General features: G+C 34.5%; 1 protein-coding gene across 2 annotated transcripts in view; it reads left to right on the top strand.

Moving 5' to 3' along the window:
* The window catches only part of CSMD3 (CUB and Sushi multiple domains 3), a 1,458,322-nt gene that overhangs the window by 545,261 nt on the left and 891,341 nt on the right, over positions 1-21,720 (top strand). Inside the window, exon 7 of one of the 2 annotated variants that reach the window (XM_025265188.2) lies at positions 19,207-19,518. The exons of the other annotated variant lie outside the window; for it this stretch is intronic. Within the exon in view, the coding sequence (XP_025120973.2) occupies positions 19,207-19,518 (312 nt within the window). The remainder of the gene's footprint in view (positions 1-19,206; positions 19,519-21,720) is intronic. 2 annotated transcript variants of the gene reach the window in all.

Here is a 21,720-nt window from a genome sequence, read left to right as displayed (position 1 = left end):
GAAGATTAAGGACAGAAGAACCCCAACCCACTTGGGCAACAGCTACTAAGTAGCCCCTGCCAGAGGCCTTCAATTGCACCCACTGCTGCTTCCTATTCACGGTGGGGTTCGAGGAAACAAGAAACGAGAGATTGTAAAGGAATTAAGATTTTGTCAGCCATATGTCCTTCCAGCCATAGGAGCAAGGACTTCCTACCCCAACCGGAGGCCTTCTGGAATCTGAGACTAAGCTGTGTGTGCTTTCTGCTGAGTTTGTTTTCGCCATCCCAGGTTCCAGCACACTGGACTTCTTGTCACTTACACCGCACTGGGTTTTCTTCACATTCAGCTTCTACTGTAGGAGCTTTCTCTGAGTTGGGCCTCTGCTGTGCTTGGCCTCTGCCTTGTGGGGGCTGAGCCAAGGTTGTTTCAGCCAGGTTAAATCCTAGAAACAGCACCATAGATGTCAGGGGAGTGTGTAATTTCCTCGGTTCTGTCTTGCCACAGTGAAAATTTGAAGTGATGGATGGACCAGTGTTATAGCTCAGTTTTATTTAGAAAGCAAAGGAAGATCCTCAATTTGTGACGGCAGGCCTACGCAAAAGACATGAAGAAAAGAGAAGCTCCCAGCCCAATTTTGGCTCCTCTTTTTATGTGTTTTTTTCTCCTCCTCCTGGGCCTGCCATATGTAAATTGGGCTAGCCAGGAGGGCTCTATGTTTTACCTGAGGTTCTCACTCTGGTCCTGGGACCTTCTTTTTTTCTATTTTCACAGGCTTTTCCCTTGTTTATCTTTTAGCCACCACCATTCAGGACTCCTTTTTCCTATTTTAACTACCTAACATACCTATCAGCAAGCTGTTAATTAGAGAAAGGAAATCTCTCAAAACTCAGAGTGGCACCAAGCCCCTCACCCACAACTTGCATTTTGAGATAACATTGGCACAAGGTGAGTCATCCCAGGTCATAAAACGATTGACATGAATCTTGAAGAAAGACAGATTTCGAAGTAACGACATACTGGTTTGTTGAGTTCTTTTTGTTCTGAGTCTTAAGCAGAACTGACTTGAAGAAAGACAGAGGCTAGGGTAAATACATAGTTCATTAACATAGCTTAAGAAAAATTTCCATAAGAAGAATGGATTGGTTAGCTCAAGGTTTGAGAAAAGTTAAGTTCAGGTGGAACCAGGTGTCGTCATGGCAACACAGAATTTTAAAAGAACCTCCTTTTAAATTTGTATAGAGAGGGGAAAAATAATCTGACACTTGTAGTTTGTTTTCTCCTACCACTTAAGAGAGAGAAAAAAAAATGTCTAACACTTGCAGCCTATTTCCTCCATTTGGAGACCCCCAGCCTTACTGCCTGTTACCCACTCAAATATTGAATGGAGAACTAATTTCAAAACCATGTTTTTTCTCATCTGTGAAGTGGTATTCCTAACTGGCTCAGTAGTGAAGTATCTGCCTGCCAATTCAGGAGATGCAGGAAATGCAAGATTGATCCCTCGGTTGGTAAGACCCTCTGGAGGAAGAAATAGCAACCCACTCCAGTATTATTGCCAGAAAAAATCCCATAGGCAGAGTATCCTGGAGGTCTACAGTCCATGGGGTCACAAAAAGTGGACACAACTGAGTGACTGAGCACACAGGGCAGCCAAAACTGATTGTAGGAGGAGGCTCAAGAGGGAGGGGATATATATATATATATATATATATATATATATATATATATATATACTATGCTAAGTCACTTCAGTCGTGTCCGACTCTGTGCGACCCCATAGACGGTAGCCTACCAGGCTCCCCCGTCCCTGGGATTCTTCAGGCAAGAACACTGGAGTGGGTTGCCATTTCCTTCTCCAATGCATGAAAGTGAAAAGTAAAAGTGAAGTTGCTCAGTCGTGTCCGACTCTTAGCGACCCCATGGACTGCAGACCACCAGGCTCCTCCATCCATGGGATTTTCCAGGCAAGAGCACTGGAGTGGGCTGCCATTGCCTTCTCTCTCTCTCTCTCTCTCTCTCTCTCTCTATATATATATATATATATATACACATATATACACATACATATATATTACTGATTTGCAGTGTTATAGGGTAGAAACCAACACAACATTGTAAAACAATTATCCTCCAGTTAAAAATAAAAAAAGAGAATCAATCTTAAAGTTCAAGAGGAAGGGGATATATGTATACCTATGGATCATTCATGTTGATGTAAGGCAGAAACTAGCACAATAATGTAAAGCAATTTTCCTTCAATTAAAAATAAATTAAAATTCTGTACAACGTGTGAAAAAGTGATTGTAAATAATCATATTTTGCAAAAATCAAAGATACAGATGTAGTTATGTTAGGTAGTTAGAATAGGAAACAGGAGTCCAGAATGGTAGTGGCTAAAAGATAAGGAAGGGAAAAGCTAGCAAAAATAGAACAAAGGATGGTCCGAGGACCGGAGTAAGGACCTCAGGTAAAACAAACAACACTCCTGGCTAGCCCAGTTTACAGAGGACAGGCCCACGGGGAGGAAAATACATATAAAAAGAGGAGCAAAAGGGAAAGGGGTCTCTCTCTCTCTCTCTCTCTGGGCACTCTTCTCTTCATATCTTTGGGTCGACATGCCCTCACGCCTCAAGGATGGATTTTCCTATTTTCTAAATAAAATAGAGCTGTAACATGGAGCTGTAACACTGATTTGTGTAAGAGCTATAACATGGTCTGTCCAAGACGCGAGAGCTGTGACACGCCAAGGGCTTTGCTGTCTGTCACTCCAAATCTTTGTTGTGATGAGACAGAATTGAGGAGCATACACTCACCTGACAGTCACATTATGCTGCTTAATTGCTAGAGATAACTTCACTAGGCCAACTCAAGAAAATGTACTATATGTAATTTGTATGTGCTATTTTAAGATAACAAGAAAATATTTTAAGTATCTAATTCTCTATTCTCTCTATTGCAAACCTCAGTTTAGGTTATTGACTGACTGGCATATAATTTTTTAATTCCAATTTGTTTCAAGGCATACCATGTGAAATTTCATCTTAAATTAATTTTAGCAGATATTCACCTGAATATGAAAGTATTCTACTCTCACAGATTCAGAGACATTTTATAGAAGAAATTATCTTTCTGAAACGAAAATATTATTTGTGAGAACATATTTTCAATGTAGTTACACATAAAGACCATTTCAGTTTATTCTTTCTACAGATAGACTGTATGGCTGTATGACATGACTTGTCATACATTTTGAGGCTCTGAGAACCCCAAATATCTGCCCTGTTCTGGGATACCTTCTAGCTAATGACTGAAATTCTGTAACACAGATTTCACCTTCTAGTGAAAGACTTTGACTTTGTGAAATATATTCTTACTGTAATGAAAAATTCTACCTACTATTTTGAAAAATTAGATGAAGTATGTCCTCATAGGCATGACATTGAAAAATAGAAAAATGACAACAAAGGAAAATAAATACAGACATATAGATTTGGTTAAAAATGAAAATATTTTGTAATTTTCAAGTTTGTTTCAGACATGATTCCTGATAACCACATTTTGATATTGCTAAAATTTTACTGTTTTAATGTTAAGAATGCTTTTTATATTTATTATCAGTGGAAAGAGAATCCATCCTATCACAATACTGCTTTCAAGAAACACATTTGGTTTTGAGAAGGGATGAGAGAAATGTGTGCTAATTAGAAAGAGTGGAATCAAGGGATTTTTTCTGTTGGGTTCATACAGAGTTCAAATGTCTTCTCATGCACTGTATCACATCTGCTATCTCATTCTCACAGTATGCCCTCTACATATATCTTCTTCTTAAATTCTTGTGATTTCTTGTTTGCAGTCTATGTTTTACCCATATTAATGGCCATTAATTCCTAGAAGCTAACAGAATCTGTTTTTTTTTTTTCATGACCTTTATACATAGAACTAGCGTGTGAGATGAGTGCAATTGTGTGGTATTTTGAGCATTCTTTGGCATTGCCTTCTTTGAGATTGGAATGAAGACTGATCTTTTCCAGTCCTGTGGCCACTGCTGAGTTTTCCAAATTTGCTGGCATAATGAATGTAGCACTTTCACAGCATCATCTTTCAGGATTTGAAATAGCTCAACTGGAATTCCATCACCTCCACTAGCTTTGTTCGTAGTGATGCTTTCTAAGGCCCACTTGATTTCACATTCCAGGATGTATGGCTCTAGTTGAGTGATCACATCATCATGATTATCTGGGTCGTGAAGATCTTTTTTGTAGAGTTCTTCTGTGTATTCTTGCCACCTCTTCTTAATATCTTCTTCTGTTAGGTCCATAGCATTTCTGTCCTTTATGTGACTATCTTTGCATGAAATGTTCCCTTGATGTCTCTAATTTTCTTGAAGAGATCTCTAGTCTTTTCCATTCTGTTGTTTTCCCCTATTTCTTTGCATTGATCACTGAGGAAGGCTTTCTTATCTCTCCTTGCTATTCTTTGGAACTCTGCATTCAGATGCTTATATCTTTCCTTTTCTCATTTGCTTTTCTCTTCTCTTCTTTTCACAGCTATTTGTAAGGCCTCCTCAGACAGCCATTTTGCTTTTTTGCATTTCTTTTCCATGGGGATGGTCTTGATCCCTGTCTCCTGTACAATGTCACGAATCCTCTGTCCATAGTTCATCAGGCACTCTATCTATCAGATCTAGTCCCTTAAATCTATTTCTCATTTCTACTGTTTAATCCTAAGGGATTTGATTTAGATCATACCTGAATGGTCTAGTGATTTTTCCCTACTTTCTTCAATTTAAGTCTGAATTTGGCAATAAGAAGTTCATGATCTGAGCCACAGTCAACTCACAGTCTTGTTTTTACTGACTGCATAGAGTTTCTCCATCTTTGGCTTCAAAGAATATAATCAATCTGATTTCGGTGTTGACCATCTGGTGATGTCCATGTGTAGAGCCTTCTCTTGTGTTGTTGGAAGACGGTGTTTGCTATGGCCAGTGTATTCTCTTGGTAACTCTATTAGCCTTGGCCCTGCTTCATTCCATACTCCAAGGCCAAATTTGCCTGTTTCTTGACTTCCTATTTTTGCATTCCAGTCCCCTATAATGAAAAGGACATCTTTTTTTGGGTGTTAGTTCTAAAAAATCTTGTAAGTCTTCGTAGAACTGTTCAACTTCAGCTTCTTCAGCATTACTGGTGGGGGCACAGGCTTGGATTACCATGATACTGAGTGGTTTGCCTTGGAAACGAACGGAGATCATTCTGTCATTTTTGAGATTGCATCCAAGTACTACATTTCAGACTCTTTTGTTGACCACGATGGTACTCCATTTCTTCTAAGTGATTCCTGCCCATGGTAGTAGATATAATGGTCATCCGAGTTAAATTCACCCATTCCAGTCCTTGGTTTTAGAAAAGGCAAAGGAACAAGAAATCAAATTGCCAATGTCTGCTGGATCATTGAAAAAGCAAGAGAGTTCCAGAAAAACATCGATTTCTGCTTTATTGACTATGCCAAAGCCTTTGACTGTGTGCATCACAATAAACTGTGGAAAATTCTGAAAGAGAAGGGCATACCAGACCACCTGACCTGCCTCTTGAGAAACCTATATGAAGGTCAGGAAGCAACAGTTAGAACTGAACATGGAACAACAGACTGGTTCCTAATAGGAAAAGTCGTATGTCAAGGCTGTATATTGTCACCCTGCTTATTTAACTTATATGCAGAGTACATCATGAGAAACGCTGGGCTGGAAGAAGCACAAGCTGGCATCAAGATTTCTGGGAGAAATATCAATACCCTCAGATATGCAGATGACACCACCCATATGGCAGAAAGTGAAGAGGAACTCAAAAGCCTCTTAATGAAAGTGAAAGGGGAGAGTGAAAAAGTTGGCTTAAAACTCAACATTCAGAAAACTAAGATGATGGCATCTGGTCCAATCACTGCATGGGAAATAGATGGGGAAACAGTGGAAACAGTGTCAGACTTTATTTTTGGGGCTCCAAAATCACTGCAGATGGTGATTGCAGCCATGGAATTAAAAGATGTTTACTCCTTGGAAGAAAAGTTATGACCAAACTAGATAGCATATTGAAAAGCAGAGACATTACTTTGCCATCAAAGGTCCATCTAGTCAAGGCTATGGTTTTTCCAGTAGTCATGTATGGTTGTGAGAGTTGGACTGTGAAGAAAGCTGAGCACCGAAGAATTGATGCTTTTGAACTGTGGTGTTGGAGAAGACTCTTGAGAGTCCCTTGGACTGCAAGGAGATCCAACCAGTCCATCCTAAAGGAGATCAATCCTGGGTGTTCATTGGAAGGACTGATGCTGAAGCTGAAACTCCAATACTTTGGCCACCTCGTGAGAAGAGTTGACTCTTTGGAAAAGACCCTGATGCTGGGAGGGATTGGGGGCAGGAGGAGAAGGCGACGACAGGATGAAATGGCTGGATGGCATCACCAACTCGATGGACATGAATTTGGGTAAACTCCGGGAGTTGGTGATGGACAGGGAGGACTGGCGTGAAGCGATTCATGGCATTGCAAAGAATTGGACATGACTGAGCAACTGTTCTGTACTGATACATAGAACACACTTTGTCTGAATCATCTTTCTTTGTCTTCACCTTAGAAATTGTTGTTCATCTTTCTGCTTTCAATATCATATATTTCCTTCAGGAAGCTTCTCTTTAGTAAGTCACCCCCAAGACCAATGTATTGCTTCTATTATATATTCTAATCAAATTCTACATTTTACATGTTTTGTCAATTATATTTACACCACCTGTAAAAGCCACTCCAGGTTAGAGGCTTAAATCAGCAACGCTTTACTTTTGCTCACAGTTCTCTTGGTTTACAAGATGTTTATGGACTCATATATATAGTTGCAATAAGCTGGAGGGTTTCCTATACTGCAAGGTCCGATGTGGCCTCACTCATGGAAGTGACTCAGAATTGTCAATTGGGGCACTTTGGTTCTTCTCCTTATTCCTTTCATTTTCTGGTAGACAGGTGAGAGTTCTTTCTATGGTAGTCTCATGAAATCTTTCCAAGAGTGTAAAGGTAGAAGCTACAAAGACTCTTGGAACTAATACACAATAATTTACATGATAATCATCTGCTATGCTCTGCTGGTCATGGTAATTCAGGAAGACCAGTTAGATCCAATGGCATAGGGAAATAGACTGTAAGGAAATGGCAACCCACTCCAGTGTTCTTGCCTGGAGAATCCCGGGGACGGGGGAGCCTAGTTGGCTGCCGTCTATGGGGTCGCACAGGGTCACACAGAGTCGGACACGACTGAAGCGACTTAGCAGCAGCAGCAGCTAGCTGCAAACAGTTGCAAAGAATGGCCACCTTAAATCTAACACACAAACAAAATGCAGTCACATTTTATTGATTTTTCTTGTTTGTTTGCTCTTATGTTTATGTTCTCTCTCTCACTCATCATTGCATGCTAGCATTAACTCATGGCTAGCAGTTCAGTATATATGTGTTCATTGAATTCATCAAAGTTAGTGACCCTACTGGTATTTTAATTTTTATTCCCTAAATTGAATTCAAATATATAAATTTCACTTTAAAATGTAGTATTATGTGGAATGTAAATACATACATATTACTTCATAGATATATAGCACACAAGAGACCATGCCACATATTTATAGAGAAAAAAGTGAAATTCTTGAGTTTAAGGGAATAGAAAGAAGTATATCATGAAGACTAAGAATACAAGCTAGTAAATCTGACAGTCTGAATAAAAGTGCTGGATGTATCAAAGCTTTTATTTTTATTTCCCTTTCATTTTTATTGAGGCTTTAGCTCAAACGTCACTTTGCATTTCAGTGCCAGCTATTATATTAATCTGTTCATTCTTCATCTCTTCCCCTTGAATGTATTCTTTCTTAGGAAACACACTGTATGTACTATTCACCTCTGAATCATTCAGTGCCTGATGTAGAGTGGGCACTTAGTATATTCTTATTAAATACCTGAAAGAATGAATGATTTAAGATAAACAGCTTGAGTTAATACAGGAATGAATGCCCTTAATCAGGTTATTTATCTCAGACTGTATTGATTTTAATTGTATCTGTTGCATATGATTTTACAAAGGTTAAATGAAAAATGTTTATCATGGAACTTGCATGAAGAGAGTGATTTGTAATTGTTAAGAGCTTGGAATAAGTGAGGAATAGTGGCTATGGACTGGTTGATTCCTAGATCGTAGGGTAAAAAGTTCTCTTAGTGAATTATCTACTCTCCACGAGTACTAAAATTTGTGTGAAACTGAGAGAAAAGACTTCTACTGTGGAATTTTCTGAAAATTAGAGAAGTCCTTACAGGTAAAAGTTCAGATTGAGAAATTTATAGACACTTTGGTTTAATCCAGAGAGGGAAAAAAAAAAAGGATCAAAACCTTGATTCAATTTAGCAACATATTAAGAAGGTGTAGGGATAATAATACAAGTCTTATAACTATTAAGCAACAGACAATTTTCAAAGATAAGTGAAATTAGATTACTAAGAATTGTTATGAGGGGAAAAACTATAATAGTTAAAGGAGGGAAGAGTAATACAGAGGCAGTTTATGTCAAGCTGAAACTGGATTATTAAAAAACAGCAAGACAGGCTATTGGATTGTATATATACACTTTCTGTATTTGAAAGTGAAACAAGTATATGAAATTAGATTTATCCACAGGCTTGCATAAGCAAGAAATGTTGCTTTGTTCTCTTAAACTCAAATAAAATTGAGAGCCCCTGTTGTCCCTGATAGGAGGAGAGTTCTCTCCAGGTCATTGTGTGTGAAGGCAGAAAAAAACTTTGGCACCTCCTTCACTTGAGTTGCAGAAGAATCCACAGGGCATTTGTAGTGCTTGGACAATGGCACCTGTCATTATTATTCAAGCCTGAATTTCCCATGAAATTAGGTGATCCTGTGCTTACAAACCTGAGTAGGAATCTTAGCCAAAGCTGAGCATTCAGGTTCCTGGACTCTTCCACTTTCCTGACATACCCCTAGGGGGTTGTGTATGCCATCTTCATTGCCTCTACTTGGCCCCCAACCTCTACCCAGGTCACTGCCTCTCTCTTATCGCTTGGTGTAATTGCCTCAAAAATACTAGACTGTTAGGAAACAAAAGCAATGAAAAGATCTTAGATCACATTTCTCTTTGCTGCTGCTAAGTTGCTTCAGTCGTGTCCGACTCTGTGCAACCCCAGAGACAGCAGCCCACCAGACTCCCCCGTCCCTGGGATTCTCCAGGCAAGAACACTGGAGTGGGTTGCCATTTCCTTCTCCAATGCATGAAAGTGAAAAGTGAAAGTGAAGTCGCTCAGTCGTGTCCGACTCTTCGTGACCCCATGGACTGCAACCCACCAGGCTCCTCCATCCATGCGATTTTTCCAGGCAAGAGTACTGGAGTGGGGTGCCATTGCCATTAAGTCCTACCAAACCATCCTTCCTTCTAGCAAGGGTTTTGCAAGAGGGACCTGGAAAAAGTCAGACTTTTGTTGGAGAAGGAGGATGGAGAAATACAGAGATGACAGAAAATAAATAGCTTACATGTTGATCAGACACAAGTGTTTACATGTGCTGTTTTGTATTGGGGAGGTTAAGTAGAGGTGTAATGATTTTCATGAGTCGTTACTGTGGTTTTGGAATTACACAATTGGGGTCCAAATCCTAGTTTTTTAATTTACTAGCAAAGTGAGTTAGTGTATGTTGTAAAAGTACTTGAGCTTTAATATCCTCAGCTCATGGGTACTTTTGAGGATGAAATGAATTGATTAGAACTGTGTCTAGAACACAGTAAGTGCTCAGTATGTGCTGATTGCTCTATATGTTCATTTAAATAGTCTGTTATCTAGTCATATAAATTAACCATTAGAATCATGAGTATGTTTATAGTGTCTTAATCACCTGTATTCAGAAGTTTGGGGAGATTAGATACCATCCCACAGGTGAAAAGCCAAATCTACATCATCCTCTTAAAAGTTAAAAGATATACTTCAAGACAAATGTTTATATTCATATTATTACCTGTAATTTGAATATACCAAAATCATCTGAATAGATATAAAGCTTTTGAGTGTTTAAAATCACTTTAATGTTTAAGAAAACTTCCTTTGCTTTAATTAATCTCTTTCATCTGAAAGTCAGTTAAGCTGTATATGATCTTAATCAAATGAATACTCTCAATAATTGATATAGGTGTCATACCTTTGTTTTATTGACATTATTTAAAAACAGTCTTTTTGCTTATAGTCTTAAAATAAAATACAGTCTTTGTAGAAAAGGAATTCAACAGAATAATCACATGAAGAAATACAAAGGCTTATCTTTCAATGTGATAGTATATATTTTAAATATCCTAACATATAATTAATTATATGTAATACCCCAATATATAATCTATATTTGCCTTTCTAGTTAATTGTAGCTTTTGATGGTAAACTCAAGGTTCTTACCACTTCCAAAGGTTTATATGCTATATTTTAAAGCCAAGATTGGTATTTTTTCCCCCAAAAAATCACTCGTGCTACTAATTAATTAGCTGCTGCAGAATGAAAAGTGTTTTACAGAATGTTGTGCAGGAAAATAAGACTTTTTATGGCTTGAATTTCCTATTAAACTGTTCTACTTCAGCATATTTTTGTAGATATTCACCTGTTGCTCAGCAACCTTTCCACAATAAATACCTTTATTATGGAAAAATAGTCTTTCCTCCAAAAGCCGAGCCCTTTCCTACCTGCCCACACCTCCCTTACATCCACTTCTTAGTAATGAACCTAGTTCTTGCAAGTCATGTAACAACCACACGGAATCAGGTATGAACTTATAAATGCATCAGCAAGGAGTGTTCAGTGATCTTGCTGCAAGCTTCACTCTCCTCACCAAAACATACATCTCAGCCTGCCCCTGTTATTTCTTTTGAGGAGAAGAAAACTTTACAATAAACTAATTCAAACTAGTTAGGCAATCACTCTCATATGTGAATTCTTTCAACCAAAAAGGTGTTTGTCTGATTATAAGAGAACAATTTGAGAAGGCAATATATAATCCTAAAGCACATTTTCTTTTTCGAAGTAGCATCTGTATATACAGAAAAATGTGGTAGTCGGTATAGCTCCTTGATTCCATTTAAATCATATCACATGTGTAAAACATGCATTATGTATGCTTTATATTTAGGTATTAAAAAAAGACAAACACCTAGAGCTAATAAAAAGTGACAACCCCTCCTCCCCACCCCAAACTGGAAGGCCATTTCAGAAGGAAATGGAGGATAAACATGGACATACTGAGATAGTCGAGGTAAGCAGGACACAGAGACATGATGGGCTAGGTCAGGATAAAGCCTTCTCTTATTTTTTTTCTTTCAAACATGGTACATATAAAGGGTAACTCCACCAGTTGCTTTCCTTGTTTCTTTCCCTCTGCTACACAATATCAAATATCATCATTACAAAATATTTTTGGGAGAGAAAAAGGTGCTGGAGAATAGAAGAAGAGGGAAATGCTACCCTCATTTGAAAAATCACAAATGAAGGAGTGATTTAGGTGTTCTTAGATGCTCCTTCCTTTTTTCATACTATGTAATATAAACTACAATTATATTATGTTTTTACAAGTGTTTATATCTGGATAGGTCAAATTTCTTTCTTATATTTATATCTTTGAAATACATTTAATGCCATAAAGTAAAATGTTTATATTTTTGAGAAATACAGAGTAGTACATTTATCCACATTCATTCTTCCTTCATATATTTATGAAACATTCAAGGGGAAGTGAGAGATACACATGTATCAGACATGATTTCCACTCTCAAAATATAATTAATATATATCATTTATTAAAGACAGCAAGGCTCTGGAAGTGAAGAGGTTTCTTATATTACATTTTGGAATACAAGATATGTATAATAGGATCCCTTTTTCCTAACAAGGCCTTTAAATCTTCAATGAGAATTGACAGCTATTTCACAAGATTTAATATGGAAGGAAATTAGACATAGAAGGAAAGTGTGTGTTAAGTTGCATGTATTTGTTTGGGGGAAACCGGGAATGATATATCCTTCTTTTGCTAAAAGATAAGACCTGCTATAGGAAAGAGGTCTCAAAATGCAGGATTCTAGGAAATTGTTTTAGAAAGGTGTAAAGGGGCATTCTACCCCTTTCTCTAACTCTTATAAAATTTGACAAGGAGGCTGTGACTCTTATTTCAAAAGCTAGGTCCTCAAGTTTTATTGCCAGTATTGTCACTTTATGGAGGAACATTATGCTTAGATACACAAAAAAGGCTTCAGTTGTATTTTGTGAATATTTATTCTTGTGAGTGGTGCATGTGTTTGTTAACTCGGAACGTAAAAATTAAAAAAAAAGACACCTTGGACCCACCACTGTACATTGTCAAGACTTCCAAAAATGTATGAAAAAGAGTGACAAGATACTGAAATACCATTTTGCAACTTCATTTTAATCAACTAGGTGAAGCAAGAAATGGCTCTTTAAGAGAGAAAAGCTTCAAGATCATTGAAACCCTGTACCTAAACAATTTTTCCCTGGCATGAGCTTACTATATTTTTAGTACTAAAAAATTAGATGTCTGTTCTCTGACATTGTATTACAAAATGTGATAACATATTTTATAGACATATACATGCATTTATATACACATACAGTCTACATATGTGTACTATATATATATATATTTTTTTTTGGTTCACCAACAGAGTACTCTATATGATTTTTATAACTTGGTATTTTCTATACTTCATTTAGGTAAAGGTATTTATGCTTGTTTGGCATGTGGGTTTATCAAACTTTAGTTAATCCAGAATACCGAGTTTTAATCTTGTACGTAAACAACTTGATGTTTTGTTGAATATTTGTTTTATAATCACTTATTTACTCTAGTAAATGTGGATTTGGTAAATGAATCACTAAATCTTGATATCATCAGTTTCAGCTTAGATTGAAAATATTTATTCACTTTGAATTTTAAAGCAGAGAAATCACTTGCATCTGATAAACAGTAACACATCCACTTGCAAAAGGTAATATTGGTGTCCCGATTTAGTGCTTAGAAATTTAAATAGAGATACATAATATAAATATATATATCAATATATCAGTGAATTCAGAAAAAATAATGTATATTAAAGCATCAGGCCTATTTCAAAATTAATATGTACCTAATTTATTTAATTCATGATCATAGAAAATCTGTTATTCAAATTAGTGATAATTTTTTTTTTTACTATACTATAATCAACTTCTTTCACATTTTAATATGTCAGAAATCTGAATTTAGGTGACAGCATTTTTGTGTTGTCATGCCATATTTTAATAGTTCAATAGTTTCTTTCTTAGAGGTGAATCTTATCATTAAGAATATATTATATTTAGTTAATTAGATATCTTAATATCATTATCTTATGTATGTTCAAAGTACATGCAGCATTTTAATTTTAAATCAAAACTTTATAAGACCAATATAGATCTGCCCTTTAAAATTAAGTAATAATCTAAATTTTCAGGATTTGTCTATTTATTTTTGTAGTCAGAGACACAATTTCATACTAGGTAATGACTGGCCAAGGACTTCCCTGGTGGCTCAGATGGTAAAGAATTTACCTGAAGTGTGGGAAACCTGGGTTTGCTCCCTGAGTTGGGAAGGTCCCCTGGGAGGAGGGCATGGCGACCCACTCCAGTATTCTTGCCTGGAGAATCGACATGGACAGAGGAGCCTAGCGGGCTACAATCTATGGGGTTGCAGAGTCGGACAGAACTGAGTGACTAAGCACACAATGACTAGTCAAACATAGATTATTTATATTTTTCCTACAATTTAAGGACTACTTTCTATTTCAGTTTATTCATCCCTTCTGTAAGTTGAATTCATAGTACACACATATTCACCAAATTATACTATTAAATACTGAGCTATACATATTTAGGATATTGGCATTTGTAATGTTTAAAATGCAAAATATTTATTTTCCCAACTGCAGTATGCTTCCTGAAATACATATGCTAACATTTATAGAATATTTAAATGATGATTCACATAGAATTGCTGCATTAGTTGTATTTATATTTTATTTTGATGTTGTTTTGTATATTTTTCTTTTGCATGTTTTCATGTTAGATGTTTATTGCATTTTTTTAGTTATATATCATGATAACACAAAAGTATTCAGTGAGGATTATTTTGTTATTAAAGCTTTTATTCAAATGTTTAATTTGAAATGCTAAACTTAGTGGAATAGAATATATGTTTTATATAAAATAACAAGACATATATATCTAAAAGCCACTTCTATGAATATGCACCTGTGTTTAACATGTACTTGTATAGCTATATGCATTTTGGGATTTCCACTTATATCTCTAGCAACATATTCTTTATGTTTGAGTTAGACAGAAATTACAAAGCAATATAGCATAATTTTTTAAAAATATGTAAGGCTAAAATTTTGATCAAAATGAAATTCAAATTCAATTTTTATTTAATACATGTTCTAAATGACACATGTATAAATTGCTTTACATAAATTATATTTAGTCCTTTGCATAAAGATGTTGAAATAGAAAAGCATTCAAAAACAAATTTTATTATGATACTAAATAAAGTCCAAGTTTAATTTTATAATTTAATTTTGCTGTTATATACATTTGCCAATTTACATGTGTAACATATGTCATTTTCCATTATCATAATTCCAAGATGACATATAGTTATGATTTTAGAAGCATGTTTATATATGTATATCATTTCATTTTATTTTTATATTTGGAAATGTTTTCTTTCAAATATTAATAAAATTATATTTTAGATGTGTTTATGTTATAAACATATAATTTATAAATATATCTCAAGCAGTTTAGTTGACAGGATAATCTGTGATAAACTATATCGGATATACATGATTTGATTTCCAATGAAGAATGGGTATTTTGGATGTACAGTTTATTCATAAATTTGGGTTGTATGTCTTGTAACATCATTTAACATTGTGCTATTATAGACAACACTTATATAACTGTATAGTATACTTAAAATTTTTTTAAAAGAAACCAAACTATTATATTTTAATATTCAATTAGATATATAATATATTCAATATGGCATTGTTGCTATATATAATCCTAAGCCTTTTTCCTGCATCGACAATTTCCTTATAAAACAGTTAGGTATGCAAGATTATTGAGTGTTTTGAAACTGTTAAATAGTGCATTTTGACAATTTAATAATCTTTGTTTCACACACTGCCAATTTAAAGTGGTACCAATGCACCAGCCCCAAGCATCCAGTATCGTGCATCGAACCTGGACTAGCAACTCGTTTCATACATAATATTTTACATGTTTCAATGCCATTCTCCCAAATCTTCCCACCCTCTCCCTCTCCCACAGAGTCCATAAGACTGTTCTATACATCAGTGTCTCTTTTGCTGTCTCGTACACAGGGTTATTGTTACCATCTTTCTAAATTCCATTTTGATATTTGGCAAAACTAATACAATTATGTAAAGTTTAAAAATAAAATAAAATTGAAGAACAAAAAAAATAAATAAAGTGGTACCAAAAATAGTATTCTAAATTGGTCTACATTTTAGATAAATGGTTATAATATATGACATAAGTATACAGTGATGGATGATTTTATTGCCTTATAAGGAAATCATTGTTTTTATGTATATATATATATATCAAAAATACATGACTAAATTTAGATGTACTTCTACTTCCTGCCATTATGAGCTATACCACTTTTTACTCTACAGAAATTTGAATATTCTAAACAAATTCATTTCACACTAACATTGTAAGCTATCAAGGTTTGAGAATGTTGACATGAATCTTCAAGTAACTTTTACCTATCCAAATAAATCTTCAGTTTCCACACTTTTTCAAAGTGATGTTTTTGAAAGTTCAAAACAAAGCCATCAAATTTCCCTTTCTTTGGAATAATTCATTTCATTACATTGTTTGAAATATGACATTGCCATGTTAAAATTGTAATCATATTTAATTTGTGAAATTTATCCTCTTTATGATTGTTAGTATTACATTAAAATTATTTTTGAATCCATCTATTCTTTCATTTTTCTTTTGATAAATATTCCTTAAGGATCTACTATGTACCAGGCACTAGCCTAGATACTTGGGTTTCAGCAGTGAATGGAATTTGCCTAAATCTCAGCCTTCAGGGAGCTTGCATTATAGTATGGGGAAGAAAAATTATGAAAACAGAATATTAGTAAAACATAAGAACTAGTTGGTAAAATATATTATTGAAATATGTAGTTAGCTAGATTATGGTTATTAAATTGTTTTTTCAATGCTTTATTCAAATATTACCCCCTGTTCTGAATTCAGGTTAAGAGAATAATATTGCTATTAGCCAGTGATAGAACTCCATTACTGAAGATTTTAAGATTGGGATAGCTAGCATATCCTGGGTCTAATTGTTTCTAAAGATGAGTTCTAACTCACAAATTTGGTTAGGAAATGTATTTATTGCCTGGAGTCTTCAAGAATATGGGCATTTTGAAATTGGTCTGTTGATCTTAAAAGATTAGTTTTAGCAGCAGCTTGGACACATTCCTAAGAATTACCCCAGATTCATTTACCCAAATACTAGAGATTATTTGGGCTTCCCTGGTGGCTCAGATGGTAAAGAATCCACCTACAATGCAGGGGACCCAGGTTCAGTCCCTGGTTTGGGAAGATCCCCTGGAGAGTGAAGTGGCTACCCACTCCAGTATTCTTACCTGGAGAATCCTATGGACAGAGAAACTGACAAGCTACAGTCCATGGAGCTGAATAGAGTTGGACACAACTGAGCAACTAAGCTCAGAGATTATTTAGGATTAATGTAATGACCTTCAGTGATGAAACATAATAAATAGCTGTTTAATTTGCTTCTATGTTAAAGGTATAATAGACACACTGAGATTCGAGACAGTACAAGTTCCACAATTTTTCATACTTTTAGATTGCATTTAGCAGCATATGTTTATATTTAAATAGTTTCCTTTTTTAAACTAAACCTGAAAGCCCAGACTTTATGATAAAGTTAGGAAGAGTTCAAAGCATTAGTTTCTTTCATAAAGAAAGGTACAGTTAAATTCCCCAGAGAATACTATGGACCAGGTAATTGTTTTTATAGTAATGAGTACATGGACATCAAAATGTCTGATTTACCATGAGATCAGTTACTAAATATTAGTAATGCAAGTGTAGTTATTAATCATGTGACTAAAGAAAGCCTTCACCGTATATTAGCTTAGTAAATATCACTGGCTAATTTGCATAACCAATATGCATTTACTAGATTCTGATCTTCACAAAATAACTTGAATATTCTATAGCATCTTTTTCTGATTAAGGCTTTAAAATATATTAAAAATCTTTAAAATTACTTGATAATTGTCATACTTCATTTACCACTGGCCACCACAAAGTATAATCATTTAATTCTTTTGAATTTCTAAATAAAATTTTTAAAAAGTGGTAAACAACCCACCTGCCAATGCAGGGCACCCAAGAGACAGAATTTTGACCCCTGCATCTGGAAGATCACCTGGAGTAGGAAATGGCAACTCACTCCAGTATTCTTGCTTTGCAAATTCTATGGACAGAGGAGCCTGGTGGGCTACAGTCTATGAGGTAGCAAAGAATTTGACACAACTGAGCGACTGAGCACACACACATATAACAACACAAGCTGGAAGAATTAGTAATGGACAAGTACTCTTCTGCTTGCTTTTGAACTAGGGACGCCTCTTGTTTGACTTCCTTTTTGACTTGAAAGCAGAAACCTGAATTACTTGTTCTACTAATCACCTGCCTACAGCTAAAGACGGGTGGGGGAAGAAAGCAGAACATGTTCAAATTACATAATGCGATATAGCTGTTTTGTCTCTTGCAAAATGATTAAAATATTCCTTTGCATTTTGTTTAATATATATATATATATATATATATATATATGGACAGAATTTTGAAATGCAGTTTGTTGAGAAAGCAAAGTATATGAAGACTTACACCCTTCAATGGCTTTAAACAATAGTCAGAAGTTTTCTAACCAGGAGCTGACTATTGGTTCTAATTAGTAGTTGTTCCTCCAAAATTCAGTTATTTTTTTTTTCTTATTAGGCATTTTATCTGTCAAGATCCATTTAAGCATATCTTCAATTAGTTTCATGCTTCTGTTATAAAAATTGCATCTTTTTGTCATTATGTGAGAATTATTCTCTACCAAGTACAATTTTTGAAAAAAGAGTTTAAGTGAAAGGAAAAAGAAAATCCTAATTTGGAGTCTTTAAAACAATTATCAAATTATAGTGAACTTTTACAAGATTAAGAATATGCAGATTTACTGTGACATACTTATGAGATATTTGTAAATTTTAAACCACTTTTTAAAACTATTTTGTGTGAATGAAATTTTCATGCTAATAGTTAATTTTTGGTCATTTCTAAATAAAATAATTTGTGTATTTTAAGTAATTTAAATCTCAAATTTTACTTTAAAAGTCTGAAAAATATTACCGAACTTCCAAAACAACCCACTAAATTCTAAAGTATATATATAGCTCATGACATTGAATATTTTATCATGTTGGCTTTTTTCTGGCAAATGAGGTGAAGATAGATATTTACAAGGAGTAATTATTTTAGACTTTTTTTAATCATTTTGTCTTCAATTTTGTTTTGATTTTTTTTATTTTTAAATTCTCCTTTCTTCACTTGTTTGTCTTGAAATTAAAAAAAATGATATTTTCCCCAGAAATCATGATGAGATATGGCATAGACTATTCAAAGCATTCTTTTGAGAAACGTGTGGTTACATAGTTTCCCATTCTGTCAAAACTTGTCACTTACTAGGCATTTGTTGCTAAAAATCATCTGTAAATAAATAATGAATAAGATTTATTCAAGGTCAGATAAAGGGTTTACTGTTTCTCCTTTTTCTCCCTAATGTGTTACAATTAAAATGTGATATGTTTATGTGTAATAACTCTTCATACATTGATTGATATAAACAAAACATCAGATCTGGTTACTTCACATTTTAGTGGCGTGTTTGTGTTTTACCTTTTTATGTTAATTATACGTAAGGTGATAGAAGAGAATATAACTTATGAAATTTATCAGAAAAAAAAAACAAGATTTAAAAGAAAAAGTTAGCATGTAGTGCTACTGTGTCCCACAGGTTCTTCTACACTGAGCCACACTACCTCCACTGGTGAGTTAGAGGAGCAGGACAGGACTGCCACTGGTGCTATTGCTGTTGCTAGCACACCTGCAGATGTTACTGTATCCAGTGTCACAGCTGTCACCATCCATAGACTTCCCGAGGAACAGCGAGTGCAAGTAAAGAATCTCAGAAATTCAGGTCTGGACCCCAACACATCCAAGGACGGGCTCTCACCTCATCAAGCAGATACACAAAGTACAAGGAGAAGACCAAGAAATGCTGAACAGATAGAAAGAACTAAAGAGCTTGCAGTTGTTACTCATAGAGGTATTGGATGTTATTTTACTTGTGCCCATTTAGTTACAGCCAAAGCTATGTTTGGGGAATGATTCCAATTAGAGAATGAGCTGAAACAGAGCCAAGATGTAGGAAATGCAAGAAAGAATTCTAAGGAGCTGAAAAATATAGACAGTAAGCCAGAACTTGAATAATTTGAAAACATAAAAGTTAGAATTAAAAAAAAAAATCAAAATGAAATTCAAATGTTGGACGGAGGATGGAGTAAATATAGAAAGAAAATAATACATAAATGATAATAAAAACAAAATAACTATTGTGTATTATATACCAATTATGGTATCTAGATAAAATCAAATTAAAAGAACCATTTTTCTATTAATAAGTGTACATATTTACAAATTGATGATTTAGCCAATGTAGTAATTTTCATATTTGCATGAATTTTTTGTTATACAAATGCCAATTAATTATTGAGCAAATAGATAACTAGATTGGGAATAATGGAAACATTATGTCTGGTGATTATTTTATATAGCTTATTCTACTATTTCTGAATTACCTATTGAACCATATGATTGTACTGAGAACAGATTTCTCATTTTGAAAAGGTAACAGTTATTCCAGGCTTCCCTTGTGGCTCAGCCGGTAAAGAATATTCCTGCAATGCGGGAGACCTGGGTTCGATCCCTGGGTTGGGAAGATCCCCTTGAGAAGGGAAAGTTTACATACTCTAGTATTCTGGCCTGGAGAATTCCGTGGATTATAGTCCAACGGGTCGCAAAGAGTGGGACACGACTAAGCGACTTTCACTTTCCCTTTCAACAGTTATTCCTTGATATTATGACTCCAAGTTTAAGTGTTCCTTAATTTCCTATTTTGATTTTTAGAGATAAAAATATCAGAGTCAAATTATATGTTGACAATTTTCTAGTCAATTAATATAAGTCTACAGTTTACAAAATTTAGGAAGTGTAGCAAGAATTTTTTTTTTTCTATTTTTTGGTAGCAGCTTCACTGGAAAAAATAGTGCAGTATGAAACACTAAAGAGATTTTATATTGATGTGTTCATCAGTATCAGTGGAAATATTAACGAAATGAACATATTTCAAGTACAAATATTTACTCCAGCTCTGTTTCCAACTCAAAGTTATATATTCTCCAAAATGGCAATGATTTTTGTAGTATGGTTATGCATAGTTTGCATGATATATAGGTAATGGAAAATCATTCAGATGCTTAGTACACACTAAGGAAAAAATAATTAAGACATATTTGCATAAATTGATTTAAAATCATACATCTCAGAAATTCATTTTCCATCAAAATTCATACTGAAAGTAGTTACCTTGATTCTCTTTACTAAGAAGCATTCTAAAATGAATTCTTAGCATGTGGTAATCTCCTTTAAAGGATTAAATTGATATCACCTTAGTTCTCTATTCACTCTCCTACCATGACAACTTCCACTCATATGAATATAGGGATCATTATCAGATTTACAATTGTTTAATCAAGTAGATAGATTTTTTTATTACAGGGAAGTAAAAATGTATAAATATTGAAATATTGATTAAGAAAAAAGCCCTTCAGTTTAGTGTTTTCACTCTCTTTGAAAATTTGCATGCACTAACATAGACAAATTTCCCTGTATTCATTCTGTTGTCCATTGAAGAAAGGCAGGTAATTTTTGGACATGAGTTTATTGTTTATTAACTAATAATACATATGTTCCAGGTAAAGTTTGCCATCAAGTGATTTGAGAAATCCTGGTGCTATATATATATTAAATATTTTGTAGAACTTGAACAAATAATTCAGATTGAAAAGAGAATAGTTATCAATTACTAAAGTGATTTGAAAGTTAATCTAAAATTTTGAAGTACATTCATCCAAATTTCAATTAATCATCAAGATTACAACCTTGATTAATTTCAGTGCTCAAATTTTCTCAATTGTTATAATAATCTTCCAATGCTGTGTTAGCATTCATAGCATTTAAACCTGTTTCACTTGTATTCTTTCTAGAATAGTGTTTATGAATATAGACATATCACTGAATATGATATTCAGTGATGCCATCTTGGAAATAAATATTTTTAATTATTGATATTTAAATTATGTGTGCAGAAAACATTTTGAATGTTATGTTCATTTTTAGTGACTTAAATTATTATACTTGCATCAAATCTTTATACAAACCTCAATATATAGTTGTATTTTCAGACATA

This window comes from Bubalus bubalis, chromosome 15 (genome assembly GCF_019923935.1).
Source record: "Bubalus bubalis isolate 160015118507 breed Murrah chromosome 15, NDDB_SH_1, whole genome shotgun sequence".
NCBI lineage: Eukaryota > Metazoa > Chordata > Mammalia > Artiodactyla > Bovidae > Bubalus > Bubalus bubalis.
Note: the sequence above shows the minus strand (reverse complement) of the source record. Positions and strands in the feature narration are given on the sequence as shown.